The sequence below is a fragment of the Chionomys nivalis genome, chromosome 20 (assembly GCF_950005125.1).
Source record: "Chionomys nivalis chromosome 20, mChiNiv1.1, whole genome shotgun sequence".
Taxonomy (NCBI): Eukaryota; Metazoa; Chordata; class Mammalia; order Rodentia; family Cricetidae; genus Chionomys; species Chionomys nivalis.
Window position 1 is genome coordinate 49,947,696 of NC_080105.1, and position 21,680 is coordinate 49,969,375.

The following is a 21,680-nucleotide window of genomic DNA, read 5'->3' on the forward strand; positions in this document are numbered from 1 at the left end:
CATGAGTAGTGTGTTGAATTAGAAATTAATGGAAAAGTCAAACAAGATACACACACATGAAAAGATACACCACTGCTGTAAGCTAAGGAGAATAACTAAAATGCAAGAACCACAAAAATACAGGGGCGAACTCCCAGCATATTCTACACACTTTAAGAAAATAATATGAGGGGCTGGAGAGATGGCTCAGTGGTTAAGAGCACCGCCTGCTCTTCCAAAGGTCATGAGTTCAATTCCCAGTCAACCACATGGTGGCTCACAACCATCTGTAATGAGATCTGTGCTCTCTTCTGACTTGCAGGCAGAGTACTGAGAATACTGTATACATAATAAATAAATAAATAAATAAATAAGAAAAGACTTTAAAAAAAAGAAAATAATATGAATATGGGTAACTAGAAAGAACTCAAATGGAAACATAAATACATCTCTGAGTAGAATGTGTACCCCAAAAAGCACGTGGTAGGAGTCTGACACACCCCAACCCCACCCGGTGCAGCAGTGTTGGGAGGTTCGACCTAATGGAAAATATTTAGGTCCTAAGGGCTCTGCCATCATAAGTGCCAATGCTCCCCACAAAAGCCATAAAGCATCTAACAAAAACCCAGCACCAAGGATAAGAATTGTTGATCAGGGAAGTCCAAGAGACTCTCAAAAGAATATGGGCTGTGGCTGTTGTCCTTGACTGTCTCCCAGAGGTTGAAGGCAGGTCCCTATTGCTGATGACACCATGAACTTCAGGCACAGAACCTGGAAAATTCGATCTGTATCCGAGTTTCTGCCTGCCTGAGGACTTGGTTGCAGAATATCAAAAAGTGCTATGCCAGTTTGTAAAGAGGGAGACAATCAGTCCCGCCCAGCTGTGACACCCATGACCACAACAATGGCCAGCATGTCAAGGGATCCCTAAGAGTGCAACGGTGGCTCTCTAGCTTGGCAGCAACCAACAGCCTGCTCATCAGACTGGAAATCAGACCTGGTACTTGGAGACCTATCCGACTAACCTGGGCTACATGGATCTTCGAGGAAACCTACTTCTGCCACTTTGCTAGACCAGAATAACTCCTAACTGCATTCTAGATACTTGTCTTTATAGCCACAGAGAAGTGTAGATCTCAACCCTCATCAAAAGGCTTGTTTTGTAGCAGTTATGAGACCATCATAGAAAACCACAACTGGTCACAGCGCAGAGAACACCTGACCATGGGGGGGCCTAGCTCCAGTAGATATGTCTACAACACAACTCCTGCAAATATAGTTCGGGAACACACGGAAGACGGGCAGAGAGATTTTAAAAGTCAGAGGACCAGGAGATCTGTGAGATTGTATGTTTTAGAAAAGACAGGGAAGCCGCCACCATGATATCACAGCAGCATGGCTTTCTAAACAAGACCTGAGTGATGGAGATTCTAACAGACATGCTAATAGAATAGAGGGAAATCTTCAGGGCTCCAGCCCTAGAAAAAGAACTACAGGCAACTAACACCTGCCAAGAGAAGAACGAGTCTTCCCCAGAGATAAGCCCCTCCAGTTACGCAACACCAACTGGTCAGCCCTGACATCATATACATATAAGCAATACTAAACAGATTCAACAGGTTGTACTTATATATTTATGTGTGTATATGCAGGTATGTGTGCATATTTAACAATAATAATCAAAGAAAAAGAGGCCATGAGTTTGAGACGGAGTAAAGGGGATGAAGGGGGTGCAGGGAGAGAAGGTAGGAAACGATGTAATTATACTTTAATTAAAATAACATTATTAAGAAAAAACCGTTTCTCAAAGTAGACTAGAGGTAAAGATATATTTACATATCATTATATATTATATAACATGCCTGTTATATTTTATATATTTTATATGAGAGAGAATATAAAATACAGAGATATATTTTTAAAAATATAAAATATAGCCAACCCTTAGGTGGGTGGAGTAAACAGAACAGAATGCTGGGAGAAAGAAGTCGAGTCAGGCAGTCGCCATGATTCTCCCACTCCAGACAGACGCAGGTTAAGATCTTTCCTGGTAAGCCAGCTTGTGGTGCTACACAGAATATTAGAAATGGGTTAGATCAATATGTAAGAGTTAGCCAATAAGAGGCTGGAACTAATGGGCCAGGCAGTGTTCAAAAAATATATATATAAAATATAAATAGAGAAAGATTTCTAGAACAACCACTAAAAATATTTTAAGGTATAAATCATAGACTCATAGGATTGTTAAAGTAAATCATAAAAATCTTCAATTAATCTGCAAAAAAGGAGAAAAACAAAACAAAGGTCTAATGGAAGATTTATAACCCCAGAAAAATAGACTTTAATCCAAACATGTAATAACAAAACTAAACATAAATTGTATAAACATACCAATTAAAAAACAAAGATTGTTAGATTGGATTAAAAATCTGACATGACCCATGTGTGTATGTATGTATGTATATAAATATGTGCACATATATGTGTGTGTGCTGTTTGAAATTAAGAACTTTATATACATACATATATATATATAAACACATAGATACGTATAATATACACATAAAACATGTATGGGTCAAAAGTAAAAGGACAGAAGAAAATATACTTTGTGAATATTGAAAGTACATGGAATGCCTATATTAACAAAAGGTAAAACTAGCTGCAGGCAGAGCTGGAGATGTTACCTGGCTTCAGAGGAACAACGTGGGACAAATGAGTCAATTACTCTTAACAGCCTTAGGGGCAATCCACCTATGCACGGAACCCCACAATACACACCAAACTGCCCCAGACAGCTTTCTTCCCACCTTCCAGTACTGAGATAGAACCCAGAGCCTCTGGCACACTAGACAACTGCTCCACCACTGAGCTGCGCCCTCCAGATAAAAATGCTGTTGATAAATTCAAACATCCTCTTCGAAGCAGATATGAAATCACTGCCACTCATAATAACTTGTTTCTTAGTGACAATCAATCCAAACCCCCTCTCTGTTTATAGGTATCCATCCAACACTGGTATCTATCGTAACTGGCAGCACATGTCACCCTCTGTATAATAATGTCTCTTCATCCCTCATGGGCAAAAACTCCTAACACAGCTACAGGTACACGGAGCACTACAAAAACACAAGGAAAACCGTAGGGCAGAGGTGTTCTCAGGGGAGCCAAGTGCTGCAATCTTTGGAGTGAGTCATGGAAGAAGAGTTTGTTAAGGTAATTAAGCCTCGGCGGGTTTTCACAAGCGTATGAGCATTTTAAATGAGCATCATGGACCAACATCAACCGAGATGTGGTAATGATATTCCATGCAGAGGTCCAACTGAACACAATATTGGTTCTGTGCCTCCTGGATCACACTGTAGTTCGTCCTGGGGAAGAACAATGAGCCGGTTTTGTCTGCAAAGCTCCAGAGCAGCTCAGTCACTGAGTCCCCCTGCGCCTGTGAAGCTCTGGGAATCTCCTAAAAGTCCCTCTGTGTTCACCTAATGCGGTTCATTTTCTCAAATTCTACTGGAAATTCTATTACTACAAGATCTCAATAGAAAGTTAAATCAAAATACAATTGATTTATCTTTTTCTTGTGTTTGTTTGTGTTTAATACCATGAAATGGAGAATTAAAAAAAATAATCCTCTTGTTTCTCTAAGCGTACCAATTAAAAGCCCAAGATAGTTAAAAAACACGACCCATTTATATTCTCTTTAAAAATGATTTTGACTTTCTGTAATACAAGTATAATTTCTTTAAATACATAAAACCATTTGTGAAATAAAACCAACAACTCCCTTAGTGAACCAGAAAAAGAAAATCAGTTTTGATTCAAAACAAAACAAAACAGAAAAACATGAATCTTAATGTAAAAACAAAACAAAAAAATTCATTTTAAAATGTGTTTGGGGGTTAGGAGATGGCTCACGGGGTAAAAACATTTGCTATAAAAGCAAGTGGGTCTGAATCCAAACCCCCAGGAACCTTGCAAACACCAGGCAAGACTATCTATGCCTATAGTTCTAACACAGGCATTGTTGGAAGCAGAAAAATCCCAGGAGCTCACTGGTCAGCCAGCCTACGTGAAACTGAGCTTCAGGGTCACTAAGAGACCCTAGTTCAAAACGGTCAGAAGAAGAAGGTGGAGTACAGTAGAGGAAGATGTTGGGAGGTGGCAGGGCCACTACTGCCCAGCTCCAAGCTGAAAGTTTGTTATTGTCTTAGACTAGAATTGACAGAGCACTGATAAAGTGACCTGCCAGGCTAGTCGGCTTAACCTTTGGTTTCATTTGTTTTGGGGTCCTGGGACCAAGCACTACCTACCACTGAGCGATAGCCCCAGTTCATAACCCACTCCGCTTTGCGCTCTGACTCTTCACTCAAACATCCTGGGCAAATTACTTCGCTTTTCTGCGCCTTCACTTCCTCACCTATGAAACTACAATATAATGAGCCTAAGTTACAGGGTTATAAGGCCTAAAACGGTGAAGAGCCACGAAAAGCACTTAGAACAGTACCAGGGTCACAGTAACCAAAGACCATAAGGAGTCCCTTTTTGCAACATGCAGAATGTACTGGATCCTTGGGTCCTAAGTCATATTTAGAAGAGGGGAGAGTCATAAACACATTATTCCATTTTTAAATAAAAGGACTAATAAGATTCATTAAGTCAGTGACTCAGAAGAGTTGCAGTGAAGAGGTTGGGAAAGGATAAGGGTAATGTAATGTTGTGTCCCTTTAAGAGACAAGCCACGCCCACTCCCTCCCTGTCCACTGAGGCAAGCTGATCTTCAGTTTTCCCTGAAGTCTGCCTCACTCCATTCTCCCCACTTCTCCCCTTCCTCCCCTCTGTCTCTCTCTCTGCTCTTCTCCCCCTCTCCCCTTCCCTTCCATAACCCACTAAATAAATCTCCAACCTCACTCTGCATGGTATGCCTATCCATGTCTCTGTCTCTTGCCGGCGTCATGGCTCCCTGCCTGGGACCAACTGCCTTCGAGACCTGCGGTGTGGTCTCCTGGCATGCCCATCTCTCCTCGTGGGACTGGCTACCCCATTGAGGTCTCTGACCCACCACACAGCTTGTGGCCTGCTGCAGCCACTGGGGGAACTACATCATCCCTGCCTGGGAGTGGCTGCTCTTGGACCCGCTGCCCGCAGCCTGCACTTCGGGGACCTGCAGTGTGGTCTCCTGGCCCGCTGCCTGCTGCGCTCCTCGGGAACCTTCAGCATTTTACTTAATCCATTACAATAGTAACATGAGGACCTCTCCCCAGCATCCATGTGAGGACCTGGGGGTCGTTTCTCAGGAGCCGCAAACATTGTTTTTCGTTTGAGACATGATTTCTCACCAGGTCCTATGGCCTCTCAGTTACGCTAGCCTGACTGGTCAGAAAGCCCCAGGGGTCCCTGTGTTCACGGGGCTGGAAGGTACTCTGCAGGGATACCAAAGGAGAAAGGTAAACAGGAAACAGCTACAAACTCTTTGATGACCCACCTGCTGGGTATGCCAGTGCAATACTGGCACAAAGCTTATGGGGGTAACCAATCAAAATTTTATTGATTTAAGGCTCACTCCACAAGATAAACCCATACCCTGTGTGGGTAACCAAGAACCTGAGACTAGATAGGCCAGGGACCTAGGGGAAACCAAACACTACTGCTCTGCTAAAGGGCTATCATAATAAAATGACTCCTAATGACATTCTGCCACATTCGTAGATCCGTGCCTTGCTCGGCCGTCATCAGAGAAGCTTCCTCCTGCAGTGGATGGGAACAAACACAGAGACCCACAGCCAGACAATATGCCGAGAACATACTGGAACACTTAGTGCTAACTTGGATGTCTCCATCACATTCCTCCCCTCAGGGCTCAGGGAACCATGCAGAACAGGAGGTGGAAAAATTGTTAAGGGCCGGAGGGGATGGAGGACACCAGGGAAACAAGGCCTTCTAAACACAGCGGGACTGGTTTACATATGAACTCACAGAGATTGAGGCAGCATACCCTGGTCTGCACAGATGAATCTGCACCACATAGTCCTAAAGCTGAGAGAAGTGGGCATACGCCCCCATCCCTAACCAGAAGCTATGCACAATTGATAACCACTTGCAATAGAAAAAAATGGTTTTCTTCAAGGGTGGGGAAACAGACCACTCTTAAGAGTGGGCCCCATGCCTAGAAGCAGATGGCCAACACAAAATGAACTCAACGGCATCTTTGGAGGGCCTCTGCCTCGTAATGCTAAGTCATTGCTTCTGGTTTTGTTTTTTATGGGACTCCTGTGTGTGCCACCTCGTGTGTGACTGAGTCTACATGTATTTCTTGTGCTTTTTCTTTGGCTCTTTTCTTTTTCGGTTTGTTTTTTCCTATTCCAATTTGGTTTTGTTTTATATTATCTCATTTTCATTTATTATTATTCCTTACATGCCTGTTTGTTTTCTAATGAGAGGCAGAAAGGGTGTGGATTGGATGGGAAGAAAGGTAGGGAGGAACTGGAGGAGCAGAGGGAGAGGAAACCATAATCAGGATATAGAATATGGAAAAATCTATATTCAATAAAAGAAACCACAGTATCACAGCCAAGGGTCAAGGGCCATCCTGAGAGAAGAGGTAAAAGAATTGTAGGACCCTGAAGTTGGGGAGGACAGGAGTAAAACTGGGTTTGGGGGATAGGACCTGACCTCAGCCCCTCAGCATCTGTGACTGCCTGAACAAGACCACCACGGAGTGGAGAGGAGCACCAGGGCCTCCATCTCTAGCCGAAGAGGTACTGATGCTGAATAGTTTTTGAGGGAAAGAGGAAACCTAAAGAGGTTCTGTGAATTGAACTGCCAGGACAGCCGTATGGTCCCCTGGCCCCCAACAAGTTCTGTCTCCCCAGAATCCACACCCACAGACTCACTTAGCTATGGGAAGAAAGTATTCAGAGAAAAACACTGCACCGCACCGAAATGCTCAGGCTCTCTCTTGCCGTCTCGCAGACAATGCAGACTAACAGCCACTGGCAGATTACATCCTACTGTCGTAGCCTAGAGACGACTTGGGGTTTACAGGAAGTGGAGTGTAGGTTTTATATGAATCCTATGAAATGCTGGTGTCTGGGGATCCCAAAACCAATCTCCCACAGAAACTGAAAGATGAATATGCTCTTAATTTTTCATGGAAAAATACTAATGCTAATTGGTATAGTCTGGAGAATGAATCATGAATACTACAGATCACCTAGACGCTATTAATCTTGATTACACAAATTTAAAATTTTAACTTTAAAATGCTGAAAAATCTTAATACCAACCTATATTTCTCTGAATTAGCATGCACTCCTTTGCAGAAAAATGGCTTTTCCTTGAAATTCCAAAATTAAAGCAGTACTTGTTCTTCCCCACATCAAACAAAGTGCAGTTAAACACTGTGCTCTTCTCTCCCAGGGACAGGCTGTTTTCAGCCAGCTGCGAAGTCCTCTCCCCTGGGTGTCTGGGGGCCTCTTTGTAAACAGCAAGCACTCCTTGGACAAAGACACAAGGAGGAGGCAGGACCGTCACCTCCACCACAGACTCACATGTGACTTCCGGTGCTATTGCCAATGTGTATCCGAATTTCTGGGCCAGGTCAATAGGTCCTACAGATGTGATGACTGAGTCTTGACCCCAAAGCTTCAGCGTCACAGTGACGTAGGCTTCCACCCCTACGGGTGCACAGCCAAATTCAACCCATTGAACTTGAGTGAGTTCTGTCCTTTTGGTGGCTCTGATTTCCAGTGGCTGCCCCGTTGTTCTTGCCTCAGAAAGACTGTCGGTAAAAACCACGTCCACCAGCATGTCAGGCTTGTTCCCTGGAAACAGGCAGAGTGGTTGAGTGGTAAAAAGGCCCACCTGGAAGGTGCCTTCTGCAGACATGGCTGTCCGATTCAAATCAATGTGAAAGATGGGCCATTCCACCTTCAGAAAGACACTTTTCTCCCAGCCGGGAACTTGCGTGCCATTGTCCGTCGCTTCCGGAGTCATTACAAACCAGTAGTCACCGGCCCCCTGGAAGAAGAAGCACTCGAACTGGAGAGTCCCCTGGGACTGGTTGGTCAGGAGGTACTTCGTGGTGAGAGTCTGATTGGTGTTGGCCTCCCACAGCATGACAGACACGTTCCTCAGTGTCCCATTAGCGTCACCGAGGGAGTGGAAATCCACAGATACCGTTCTGTCGCTCAGGGCCACGTGGACCGGCTCTCGCAAGAGGAGGTACTCGGCTTCTCCGAGGACTGGAAGACAATGGTCAGAACTGTATTTTAAAGGGTGCGCTTGAGTTGAACTACGGGTGACGCAATGAAGAGAAAGAGGAAGCAAGCCAAGGACATTACAGAACGACCCACAGGAACTAAGAGGCTAAGCACCCGGCTTTTTCCTAAGAGCTATGTGTTCTTTTATTGCCCTGACGTTGACAATGGTGGACAGTGATAACCATTCTCAATTCACAACATTCAACATCCAACTGCAGTGAATAACTGTGAAGGTAGAAGAATAATTGACAGGTCCCAGGCTCTGAACTCAGCCCCTCACGTTTCTTACTTTAATAATTTTCAGGTGTTCAGAGAAAGTTTGGTTTAAATGGCACAATACGGATTCCTGTAGATTATTTAAAATGTAAGATACTCACTTCTCTTCAAAGTTACTATTCAAGATAAGCATTTAGGAATTTTTACCAGGAAAAAAGAACCAGTGTTCTCCACTTGGGTGAGGAGGAGGGTTTCAGATGGATGAGAGATGTCATTTATTTATACTTTGCTGGTCACCCATAATCGTTTGAGCATTTCTGAAATAACTGGGCACATCCTTGGCAACTTTAATGCCATGACAGCAACTGCACTGCACCTACAGGGCAGACGCCTGCTAATCCCCCAAGCACCATTCAGTTATGACCAACCGCATCTTTGAAAGGGACCCAGCAGAGCAGCTGGAAGGGTACAAAGAATCCAGACACATAAGGATCTTTGTTTCTTTTCTGAACTGGACCCAGAGAAATATCAAAGCAGGCAGAATTTGGCAATGCAACAATCAGCTGGCCCGTGGCTGGGTAAGACATTATACTATAACGAAAGAACTGCTAGGACCCCTTTTTGGTTTGAAAAATGCTACATAATTTAAAAGTGTATTATTCTTACTGTATATATCCCATCCACACATCATATACATATCATGTACATGTCTAAAGGGGCTCACATTTTTGCTTATAATTAAACATCTTTAAACTCCCCTTATCTTGATTTAATCAGTAACTACTAGAATCAGGACATGATTATATCATCATACAGATCAGTCAGCACCTCATCTATTTCCTACCTGAGAGTAAATGAAGATAAAATAACACTTGGATAGATCTGAATACTTGATCATACTTACTGAGAAATCATAACGGGATGAAATTTGCTCTATTCTCTTTTTCCATTTAGGGAAAACGGAAGTTGACGAATATTCCCTTGCATCTGGAGACAATGTGAGCTGAGGAAGGTAGACACGAGTGGCAAAGAGACTCCCATACTGATCATAGGTCAAGGAATTAGGACTGAGACAAAAGTCATTTTAAAAAAGCTTTTGAAAAATTTTAAGTGTGTGTGTGTGTGTGGAGAGAGAGAGAGAGAGAGAGAGAGAGAGAGAGAGAGCGCAGCTGCCTACAGAGGCCACCAAGGTCATCTTAATCTAAATTTGAAAGGGTCAGATTTGCTCTCTACCACGTCTTAAGGACAGAGAGGCGCACACCACTTCACAGTGTCTGTCAGGACTTCTGCTGCTGTCATCAAACACCGTGACCAAAAGTAACTTGGGGAGCAATCAGTTTATTTCAGTTTGCAACTGAATAACTTACTCTGGTGTTTAAGTATTTGGGGAAAATAAGTATACAATAGTAAGGAAAGTTTGATTTAAATGGCATGATAACAAGTTGCTATAGATTATTTAAAGTGTAAGATACTTAGCTTTTCTTCAAAGTTATGATTGTCCAATATTCAAGAAAAGCACTTAAGAATTTTTACCGGTAGAACTAACTAGTGTTCTCCACTTGTGTGAGGAGGGAATTTTCAGGTGGACAAGAGATGCTATTTATCTACTCTTCATTGATCACTCGTAATAGCATGAACCTTTCTGAAATAACTAGGCATGCTACACTCTATCACTGAAGAAGGCAGGGCAGAAACTCAACACAGGAACCTGGAGGCAGGAGCTGGTGCAGAGGCCATGGGGGAGTGCTGCTTACTGGCTTATTCCTCAAGCCTTGCTCAGTCTGATTTCTTATAGAAGCCAGGCTCCTGGGTCCAGGGTTGGTACCACCCACAGTGGTCTGGGCCCTCTCACATCATTCATTAATCAAGAAAATGATCTGTAGACTTACCTGTAGGCCAGCTTTACGGAGGCATTTTCTCTATGGAGAACCTCTCTTTCCAAATGACGCTAGCTGTGTCACGCTGACACAGAACTAACCAACAACAACTAACAAGACTGGGCTTGTTTTGTTTTGCTTTGAGCTAGGATGTCATGTAGCAATCCTCCTGCCGTCTACCTCCCAAATACCAGGATTACAGGCATGCATCATGCCCAACAATCCAGAGCCTATTATAAAAGACAGAGATTGCCAATGAGGCTGACCAGATTCTGATTCAGTGGGAGCCAATCAATGAAAACAATATACATGCGCAGCTGGAACAGGAGAACAGGGTCCCAGAGGAAGGAGGAAACAGAAGGTATGTACGAAACAAAGGAGGAACTCACTACTGTACCCCAGAATTCCTATTCGTGTGGTTGAGAAGAAGCTCTCATTTTAAAAACTACAACCTGGTCTTACTGCATCCTAGTACTACCCTAGTGTTTTTTGTTTTGTTTTGTTTGTTTCTTCTGTTCTTTCATTTTCCCTTCCCCCATTTATTACAGAATTTAAAGTAACTAGAATATTTATGTAAGCGTGTTTACATACACATGTGTATAACCCATAGTAATAGATCTCATCTATATCCAGCAGATATGAAGGGGGAAAAAGAAGTATGAAGATATATTTTTTTGCCAGGCATGGTGGCGTACACTTTTCACCCAGGGATAGAGAAGCCTGTGCGGCACATGACAGGGCAGGCATGGCTGTGTGGTAAGCCCCATCTCTCGGGGAAGAGCAAAGGAGAGAGAGCTAACTATAACGTGCTTGTTTTCATTTAGTCAATAGTAGTGAGGATTTGTTTCATTTTCTTTCTTTTTTTTGAGTTAAAAATACGTTGAAATTGAAATTTGAATCAATCAGGCAAACCCCCGAAGTACAGTATTTCTTGAGAGGCCAGGGTGACAACGCCATGGCTTCAGGAGAATTCTGCTGGCACACTCGACCTCTTCCGCGCAGGGTTGCCAACATCAGTGCACTTGTTTCCCAGTGATGCCAAGGGCTTGGTGGATTCTCACCGTACTCACCATAGTCACACAGCACCACCAGCAAGAGATTTGAAAAGTCTTTCAACATTGGTTTCATTCTGATCGGTAAAATCCCAGGCCTTTAGTCTCCTCATGTCCTTTCTCACAGCAAAATTGTGGTTTGTTTTTTTTTTCCCCAAAAGCACCTGAAATTAGAAATTCAAAATTGGTGACTCCGTTTAATGTGATTCACAAAACCAGAAAAACCACAAATGGCATTTCTTCATAAAACCATGAAGTCGGGGACGGGCAGCTCACGACACCTGGCTAACTTCAGCTCCTCTGGCCTCTCAGGAAAACTGCACACATGTGGCGTACACCCAAGTAGATACACACAAAAAACAATCTTAAAAATAAATAATTATAAATATAATAAAATAATAAAAAGTAAGAATAAAAAATTTTAAATGGCAATGCCATTCTAAGAAGTCAAACTTTCTAGGAATTTTTAAAAGATAGAGAAGTCACTAGTTTTCCCTGGAGCAAAGGCCCATAATTACCTCGCCGTGAACATGCAGTCAGGCATGCTCCATGCCAAGATTACCCTAGAAAACACCCCCATCTTGCACCTTTCCAGCACGTCCTGAAGTGTAGAGAGTTATTTGCTTAATTTTAGGGAAGCTAACAGCTAATCTGAGTAACATACTTTCACACTGCCTGTAAGTCGGCATCTCACCTTGATAAATTTAGTAAAAGCCTCCAAGTTTACACTGAACGCTCTAGTATGGATACCCAAGTCCTCTTTACATGGCTCCTACAAATGGATTAACACTTGCTTGAAGACTGGAGTATTTATCTGTTTGCTTCGTTTCTTGAATCCTAGGAGCTGAGCCCAAATGATGAATCCTTTTAAAAAGATACTCAGTACCCTTGTCTGGCACTCGAGTCGGCTGCCTGGTCTGCTTCTCCCATCCATTTTGGTCTCTCCAGATGACTCTTAGACCTGCCATCTGCCAACCTGGGCCCCACCTCCCAGTCCACTCCATCCCCTTGGGACCCAGCCTCCTGCTGGGTTCTTTCTTTAGAACCTGCAGAACTACTCTCTACCAAGGACCCCACAATTGTCACGCTAGGTGGGGACCAAAATTGGTGCAATAGTAACCAAAGACTGGAACACGCAGCCAAAAAAAAAAGTGAGATTAGATATCTACAACAAGAAACACTTCAACTGTCAACATTCTGGATTCCTGGATTGAAGCACAAAACCAAACATAAACATCCAAGACAATTTGGCAACTCCAGAAGCCAGAAACCCAACTGTAATAGGCCCTGAGAAAAGAAATTCAGATGAGGAAGAAATGACCACAAAATAGTAATTATGGGTATGTTCAAGTGTCATGAAGAAGATCCGAGTAAATGAACACAATGGAGACACAGTCATTTGAGAAAATCAACAAGATTGACAATCCTTTAGCCAAATTAACCAAAAGATGGAGAAGAAGAGCTAAATCAATAAAATTAGAAATGAAAAGGAAGGCATTAAAGCAGAAACTAAAAAATTTAGAATCATAGTGACATATTTAAAATTTTTGTATTCTACCAAATTTAAAAACCTATAAGAAATGGATGAATTTCTTGAGGTATACAACCTATCAAAGTTACATCAAGATGACATAAAAAAATTAAACAGATCCATAATACCTAGACACATAAAAGCAGTAATTAGCCAGGTGGTGGTGGTGTGTGGCTTTAATCCCAGCACTTGGGAGGCACAGGCAGGTGGATCTTTGTGAGTTCAAGGCCAATCTGGTCTACAGAGCGAGTTCCAGGACAGGCTCCAAAAGCTACAGAGAAACCCTGTCTCAACACCAACACCAACACCACCAATACCACCACCACCAACAACAACAAAAAAAGCAGTAATTAAAAATCTCCCAATCAAAAAAAGCCCAAGGTGAGATGGATTTGTCACAGAATTCCATCAGAGCTTTGAAGAAGAATTATTCTGCAAGAAAGAAATTCAAGAAACATTTAAATTCTTTTTATGAAGCCACTATTACCCTGAGACCAAAATTATACAATTACTTCAAAAAATAAAAATTTTAGATCAATATTTTTTATAAAAATAGATGCAAAAGTTTGTAATAAAATATTTGCAAATCAAATTCAAGAACACATCAAAAAGATTATTCACAATGATTGAGTAGGCTTCATTCCAGAGATGCAGGAATGTTTAAACATATGTAAATCAATAGATGTGATCTACCACATAAACAGAAAGACAAAACTACACGACCATCTCATTTGATGTAGAAAAGGCCTCTGACAAACCCTACATCTCCTCACGATAAATGTTTTGGATAATCTAGGGATTCAAGAGACATACTGTACCATAATAAAAACAATATACCACAATCCCATCGCCAGAATCTAACTAAATAGAGAAAAAGACAAGGAACTTCCACAAAATCAGAAAAACAGACAAAAGCTGTCGACTTTCTCCATTCCCATTAAATACTGTACTTGAAATCTTAGCTAGAGCAAAAAGACAAGAGAAGGAGATCAAAAAAAAAAATACAAATAAGAAAGGAAGAACTCAAAAGTGTCCTTATTTGGCATGATGCTATAAGAAAAAAAAAACCTTAAAGATTCCATCCAAAAATTCCTACAGCTGATAAACACATTCAGCAAAATAATGGAACACTAAATTTATAAGCTATAAACACACGCATACATGATATGTATTATGTATTGTCTTAGGGGTTACTATCGCTGTCATGAAACACTTTGATCAAAAGCAAGCGGAGAGAAAAGGGTTTATTCAGCTCACACTTCCACATCATAGCTCATCATCAAAGGAAGTCAGGACAAGATCTGAGACAGGGCAGGAACCTAGAGGCAGGAGCTGATGCAGAGGCCATGGAGGGGTACTTCTTACTGCCTTGTTCCTTGTGGCTTGCTCAGACCCTTTCTTATAGAACCCAGGACCACCAGCCTAGGGATGATGAAACCCACAATGGACTGGGCCCTCTTCCAACAATCACTAAGAAAATGCCTTACAGCTGGACTTATGGAGGCATTTTTCTCATGTCCTTTCCTTCCACATAACTCTAGCTTGTGTATAGTACAAAACTAGCCAGAACACATATAACTATATATAATATATATATATATATATATATATATATATATATATATATATATATATACTGATAAAATATTTATACAAATTACAAACACACTGAGAAAGAAATCCAGGAAACAATACCTTTCACAATTGAACCCCTCCCCAAATAAAATATCTTGGGATAACTCTAACAAAGCAAGTGAAGGGCTTACATAATAAAAGTTCTAAGACACTTAAGAAATACATTGAGGACAATATCAGAAGATGAAAAGACCTCCCATGCTTATGGTCGTATCAATATAGTGAAAATGGCCACCCATCAAAAGCAACATACTGATTCAATGCAATCCTCATCAAAATTACGACATAATTCTTCACAAAAATAACCTTAAACATGGAAACACACACACACAAAACTGAATAAAACTCGAAATGGAGCAAGGACCTTAATATAAGACCAAATACTTGAATCTTACAGAAGCAAAAGTGGCGAACAGGCTTGAACTCATGGGCTATTTGAACTTGACTGCATAGGAATTACAACCAACATTTTTTTCTCTTATTAAGGCTTCTTTCATGTATTTTGATTGTGTTTTTACTCATCCAACTCCTCCATACCTATCTGCCCAACTATCTTTATATTCTTTTTCTTTTTCTCTTTCAAAAACAAACCAAAAGAGCCGGGCGGTGGTGGCGCACGCCTTTAATCCCAGCACTTGGGAGGCAGAGGCAGGCGGATCTCTGTGAGTTCGAGACCAGCCTGGTCTACAAGAGCTAGTTCCAGGACAGGCTCCAAAACCACAGAGAAACCCTGTCTCAAAAAACCAAAAAAAAAAAAACCAAAAAAAAACCAAACAAAAAAAAACAAACCCACAAAAACAAACAAAAAAACCAAATCAAACATACAAGAGACCAATAATATTAAAAATGCCAAAACAAAGCAAAAGTTCACAATAACCACTGAGTTTCTTTTGTGTTGATCAACAACATTTAACCCATTCCTGGCACTTGAGGTTTCATTTGGGAGCATAATATGTCTAGCTGTGGCACTGTCTCCCTTATTACTTGATGACTCCATTTAGATTTCTCTTATACGTGTATGTTTTGGGGGAGCTTCTGTGGTCTCAGGTTTCCATTTGGCTTTTCCCAAGGCCTTTACTCTTAGTTCTCTCTCCACATGTTCCTCCCACCCTCTCCGTATTTGATTCTCCTACTCTTGCTTCACCTTTATCTCTCCAAAAATCTCCTCTGCTTCCCCTTCTGGGGCGACCTTCTCTTCCCCCACTCTCTCTCACTAGGCACCTAAACTCTGTGGTTATTCAGATTGTAGTCCTCACTCCAAAGGCTCACAAGCTATCCTGTCCACATAAAAGAAAACATATGCCAGCCCACTTTTCATGGATGGGTTACCTCATTCAGGATAATTGTTTTCCTGAGGTCCCATCCATTTACCTGTGAATTTCATAATTACATATTTTAATGAATCAATAATATCCCACTGTTTGAATGTACCATATTTCCTTATCCAGTCACCAGTGGATGGAGATCTAGATTATTTCCATGTCTGGCTATTATGAACAGAGCAGCAGTTAAGATGGATGAGCAAGTGTCTCTGTGGTAAGGTATATATGCCCTGGATCTTGAGGGCGATTAATTCCCAGCTTCCTGAGGAGCCTGATGACTAAGGATGTGGAACTAGCTCTTGTAGACCAGGCTTGCCTCGAACTCACAGAGATCCGCCTGTCTCTGCCTCTTGAGTGCTGGGATTAAAGGCATGTGCCACCACCGCCCAGCTGTAGAACAGTTTTTAAAGTATTTCTTGGCCATTGTGTTTCATCTTTAGAGAAATCCGTGGTTGGTTCTGTACATCATTTTTCACTTAGTTGTTTTCTTGTTCAGTGCTGGGTTTTTTTTTTTTTAAAGTTCTTTATATATGCTAGATACTAACCCTGTAGAGATGTGTAATTGGTAAGGATCTTTTCTCATTCTGCAGGACACTGCTTTGCCCGAATGTTGGTGTCCTTTGCCATACTGAAGCCTTTCAGCTTCTGAGGTCCCATTTATTAATTTCTGGTCTTCATGCCTGTGTTATCAGTGTCCTCTTCAGATAATGCTGTTCTGCTCCAGTGAGTTCAAGCCCATTCCCCACTTTTTCTTCTGGTACATGGGCCTTTTGTTGAAGTCTTTGATCCATTTGAAGTTGAGTTGTGTGTAGAGTGATAGATATGGATTTATTTGCATTCTTTAATAAGCAACCATCCAGCTTGTCTAGCACCATTTGTTGAAAATGCTGTCTTTTTTCCAGTGTGTAATTTTGGTTTCTTTGTCAAAAGTCAGAAGACCAACAATTAATAATTGACTAAAACTCTGAACAGCAAAGGGCACTATCATTGGAGCTAAGCAGTGGACTGCAGAAAACCCTTACCAATTACACAAATTACAGATGGTTCATATCTAGACTATTCAAAGAACTCAAAAAACTGAACAGCAAGGAAACAACCCATTAAAAAATGAGTACAGAAACAGAAGGTTCTCTAAAGATGAAACACAAGTGGCTTGGAAATGCTTTTATCGTTAACCATCAAAAAATGCAAAAAAACTACTCTGAGATTTCATCTTATCTCAGTGAGACTGGCCAAGATTAATAAAACAAATGACAGAGCATGCTGGCCAGGATGCAGGGAAAGGGGAACACTCAGTCGCTGCTGATGAGAGTGCAAACTGGTACGTCACTGTGGAAATCAGTGTGGAGGTTCCTCAAAAAGCCGAAACGCTATCAACACAAGATCTAGCTATACTACTCCTGGGCATATACCCAAAGGACTTGTGCTGGCTAGTTTTATGTCAACTTGATACAAGCTAGGGCCTTTTGAAAAATCATATGAAACCTACTACTGTAGATGCTTCCGTATATATGTGGAAGGAATTTAAATATATATTTTTTCACATATATATTTTTTTTCACGCACACACACACATATGAAAGGAATTTAAAGGGAGTCACCATCTACTGGGGGGGGGGTACAATGCCCACCTAGATACCTTATGCCATTAAGTAAAATCCCCAACGTCAAGAATGTGTTGCATTTTACTGAGTTGTTGGCCAAAGGAGTTCCATGGAGTCTCGCAAACATCACAGGGTATTATCAAGGCTGTTAGTTGCTTTCCACAACCTGAAGGTAAGGCCCTATTGCCGGAAGACACAACTTACATATGTTGTTAAACATCTAGGATTCAAGCTGGTACTTAACTAAAAGTTCCACCTCTACTGTCTGGAGTTTATGGTGCTGGAAGGTACTATGAACATCCCTAGAGGAGACTCATCAATCATCAATATCTTCCAGCTATAAATCCTTCAACTTACAACTGTGACCTGCCTGCGAGAAATACTGGTGCAATACTGGCATAAACATGGGAGTAACAAACCTCTTTCTAACTAGACTTCTATGGCATGGAACCCATATGTGACACAGCTAAAGTGGCCAAGAACCTGAGACTAGACAGGTCATGAAACCTACAGAAGGGCCTGTCGCTCTGCTGAGGAACATAGCAATAAAATGACCCTATTGAAATAACATGACTTCCACTGATCCCACAGGTCAGTACCTTGCTCGTCCCTCATCAGAGAATTAACACAGAGACTCACAACTGAACAAAGAGTGAGAGACTTCAGAAGACTCAGTCCTATGTGGGAAGTCCTCATCAAACCCCTCCCCTCAAGGCTCAGGCATCTGTGGGGAAGAGGAGGCGGGAAGATTGTAAGAGCCTGAGGTGATGGATGACGCCAAGGAAACATAGTCTTGCAAACACAGCAGGGCTGACGCACACATGAACTCACAGAGACCGTGAAATCATCTGAAGGCCTGCACAAGTTCAAACCAGACAGAAGTGGGCTTGAAGTCCCACCCCTAACAATACCTGCTGAGAGCAGGGAGATCATTTCCTCCAATGGAATGTCACTGCGTATATCAACCACACTCTAGGGCTAGCCCCATGCTCGGGAGTAGCACAAAATGAACTCCATGGCTTTTGTATGCTTTTTATTTTTTTCTTGTCAATGATTTTTTGCTTGTTTATTTTTATTTTTTGGAGTTTTTGATTTGTTTGTTCAAGAGACAAAACGAGAGAACATGAAGTTGGTTGGAGAGGAAAGTTGGGAGGCTCCGAGAGAAGCTGAGGGAGGAGAAGAAATATGATTAAAATATATTGTATGAGGAAATTATCTTTTATGCACTGAGTAGGGAGAGACCTTGGAACACCTGGCCTTAACTGGGATGTTTCCACCAAATCCCTCCCCTTAGGGTTCAGAGAACTGAGGAAAGGGGGAAGAAAGACTGTAAAAGCCAGAAGGGGGACATCCAGGAATCGAGGCCTTCTGGGTACAACAGGTTGGTACCCATATGAACACAGACTGGAGCAGCATGCACAGGTCCTGCACAGGTCTGCATCAAATGGGGTCCTAGAGCTGAGAGAAACAGATACATACCCTCACCCCTAACCCAGAAATCATATCCAATTTGATAGCCACTTGCAAATGAAAAATTAATTTTCTCCAACGGTGTCTCACTGGGGATACAAACCACTTCTAAGGGCAGGCCCCATGCCCAGCAGTAGATGCCCAACACACATTGAACTCAACGGCATCTTCGGAGGTTCGTTGTTTCATAATGTTGTCAAGGCATTTTTTTTTTAACCTTACAGGTCCTTTGCACACATATTATGGCTTCTGCTTTTGGGTTTTGATGGGATTCCTGTGTGTGCCAACTTTTGTGTGTCTGAATCTAGATGTGTTTCTTGTGCTTTTTCTTTGGCTCTTTTTACATCTGGTTATTTGGTCACACTCTACTCTGATGTTCGTTTTTTATTTATCTTACTGTATTTTACTTTATTATTATTCCTCAGTTGTCTGTTGGTTTTTCAGATGAGAGACAGAAAGGGTGTGGATCTGGATGGAAGGAAAGGCGGAGAGGAACTGGGAGGAGTAGGGAGAGGGGAAACTGTAATCAGAATACATTGTATGAAAAAAATCCATCTTCACTAAAAGAAAATGTTTTTAATTTTTTAAAAAACTGAGAAAAAAACAATAGATATTCAGTATATTACAATTTAATGTGAACTCCGTGTGGCCCTGCTTTTCTTGTTTGGGTAGACGAAGGAGAAAACAGACAAATTAAAACTACCATCGCCTGTCAGTCTTCCAACACTCGTTACTGATACGCACCGGGAGATGGGTGAGTCATACAGCAGTCTTCACAGACCACCTAGGTGGGCAGGGGAGACCTTGCTGGACCGTGGTGCACACCGAATTATAGGAAGCAATACTTAACTTTGAGAGAAATCCTAGACTTTGGGCTGCTTAAAGGTAGTTTTTTTTCACACCAGAATCTAGCAAACTGTTGTATTAAACATAACCAACTATGTGCTTTCTTAATGCTTAGAGTCCTTGTTATTCACGGATCATCTTTTTCTGTGGCACTACAGACTGAAGCCGAGGCCTCATCCATGCTAGGAAAGCACTCTGACATTGAGGTACATCTCTATCTCACGTCATGTATAGATTTCCAACACATGCCGCACACCTTCTGGTAAGGGCAGAAATAAACAGAATTAAGCAGGCCGGCTGAAATAGGCCACCGTTCAGTGGGAAGGAAACTGGTGTGTCTCTATTAGCTTTTGTTCACTAAGAGCTGGTTGAACAAAGGAAACGCTGCACTTCCTGAAAGGGAAGCAGGGGCTCGCAGCTTAATTATGCAGATAATTGGGCTCCCTTCCCTTCTCAACAGACCGAAATGAAAATTCTGCCTTAGTGGGACTAGCTACACATCTGATCTAACCATTTCCTTGAATTTGGATGGGGGACATGGCTGAAGACTATAGATGGTGCAGTGAAAGACTCTAGCATCTATACTTACCTCAAAATCGGAGGCAGGAGGATGGCTTGAGCCTAGGAGTCTGAGACCAGCCTGGGCAACATAATAAGACCCCACCCAGCAGCAACCTCTGGAAAGATGAGGTCAGCTTTCTGGGATGGCTTGCTTCTCCGAGATAATATCCCTTTTCAAACTCCACTCGCAACTGATCCTGTGATCATATCTTCTGGCTTATGAAGATGATCGGTTAAACACAGACTTGGTTAAACACAAATCTGTATTTAGAGATGAACAGAGGTGGAATTATAGAAGAACCCAGTCTACCTGCACATCATATGATGCACTATGATTATAATCATAATATGCCTCTAATTTTGCGCGGGGGGGGGGGGCAGTTACCTGACTATTTACTTTCACCATGTCCCCAATTCTAGAATACTCGGTGTGAGAATCATTTTTAGAAAATAAAAAGTTGTGTACATCTTCAAGACATTTGAAAGACTTGTACATCACCTGGGTTTTTTTTTTTAGCTCAGTTAGGTAGCGTGCTTGTCTAGCATGTGTGAGGCCCTGGATTTGAACCTTCGGGGTTAAGAAGTAACACACAAAAGTTTACAGATAAATTGTAAGCTCTAGCTGAGGAGGTGGAAAAGAAGTAGGTGTGGGTAGTCTCAGCGACTAAGAGCTTCCCTTCCCCTTAAAGCCAAGTTTTTCCAGAAACCAGCTAAGTAAACGCTTCGTAGCCTCCAACAAAGGAAAATTAATTATTCTAACGTTCACGGGACATTATCAAAGAATAAAAGGAGAAGCAAAGTGATTTACAAGCAAGGCTTCTGTGTATTTCTAGGAATAAGGTTTGATAGGAGGAAATACCAAGGCTGCACTTGTGAACAAGCTTTCTCTTCCCGACGGCCGGGTGCTGCTTCCACGCGAAGCTGAGCTCTCCCATCTACTTACTTTCCTAAGGTGGCGGTAAAGTTCATGCGTGGAAACCCGGTCCAGTGGTGGTCAGTCAGCATAAAGCTTGTTACTGACGGCCGTTGCTGATTGTCAGAAAGATTTCTTTTCGGGAAGCTACAAATTTACGTCGCAACGCTGAGTTTCCAAAAGTCCCAAACCTGAACTCCACTTCTGAGCCTATGTGAGTCCCGTCACTCGGCCACGCCCGCTCCAGGTGCCCGCCCGGGTCGTGGGCCACCTGTGCTTCGGGGTCCTTACCTCTGGTCGGGTCTGGCTGGCACGGGGGAAACGAGTGGGGAGCCTCAGCGGGCACGGCGAGGCTGGCCGAGCATCCCGCGTCCCGCCGCTGCTCGCCCGCGTCCTGCTCCCTGCACCCTCCC

The 21,680-nt window shown here is 42.3% G+C and overlaps 1 protein-coding gene across 3 annotated transcripts in view; it reads right to left on the reverse strand.

The window, feature by feature from the left end:
* The window catches only part of Thsd1 (thrombospondin type 1 domain containing 1), a 30,482-nt gene extending 8,802 nt beyond the window's left edge, over positions 1–21,680 (reverse strand). For 2 of the 3 annotated variants that reach the window (XM_057753192.1, XM_057753191.1), the window contains exons 1-3: positions 21,559–21,680; positions 11,404–11,549; positions 7,266–8,222 (exon numbers count right to left, since the gene is read on the reverse strand). In XM_057753192.1, coding sequence (XP_057609175.1) covers positions 7,266–8,222; positions 11,404–11,461 — 1,015 coding nt within the window. In that variant the 5' untranslated portion in view covers positions 11,462–11,549; positions 21,559–21,680. Of the gene's footprint in view, positions 1–7,265; positions 8,223–9,360; positions 9,472–11,403; positions 11,550–21,558 lie in introns of those variants that run through there. The other variant, XM_057753193.1, reaches the window with a different exon arrangement.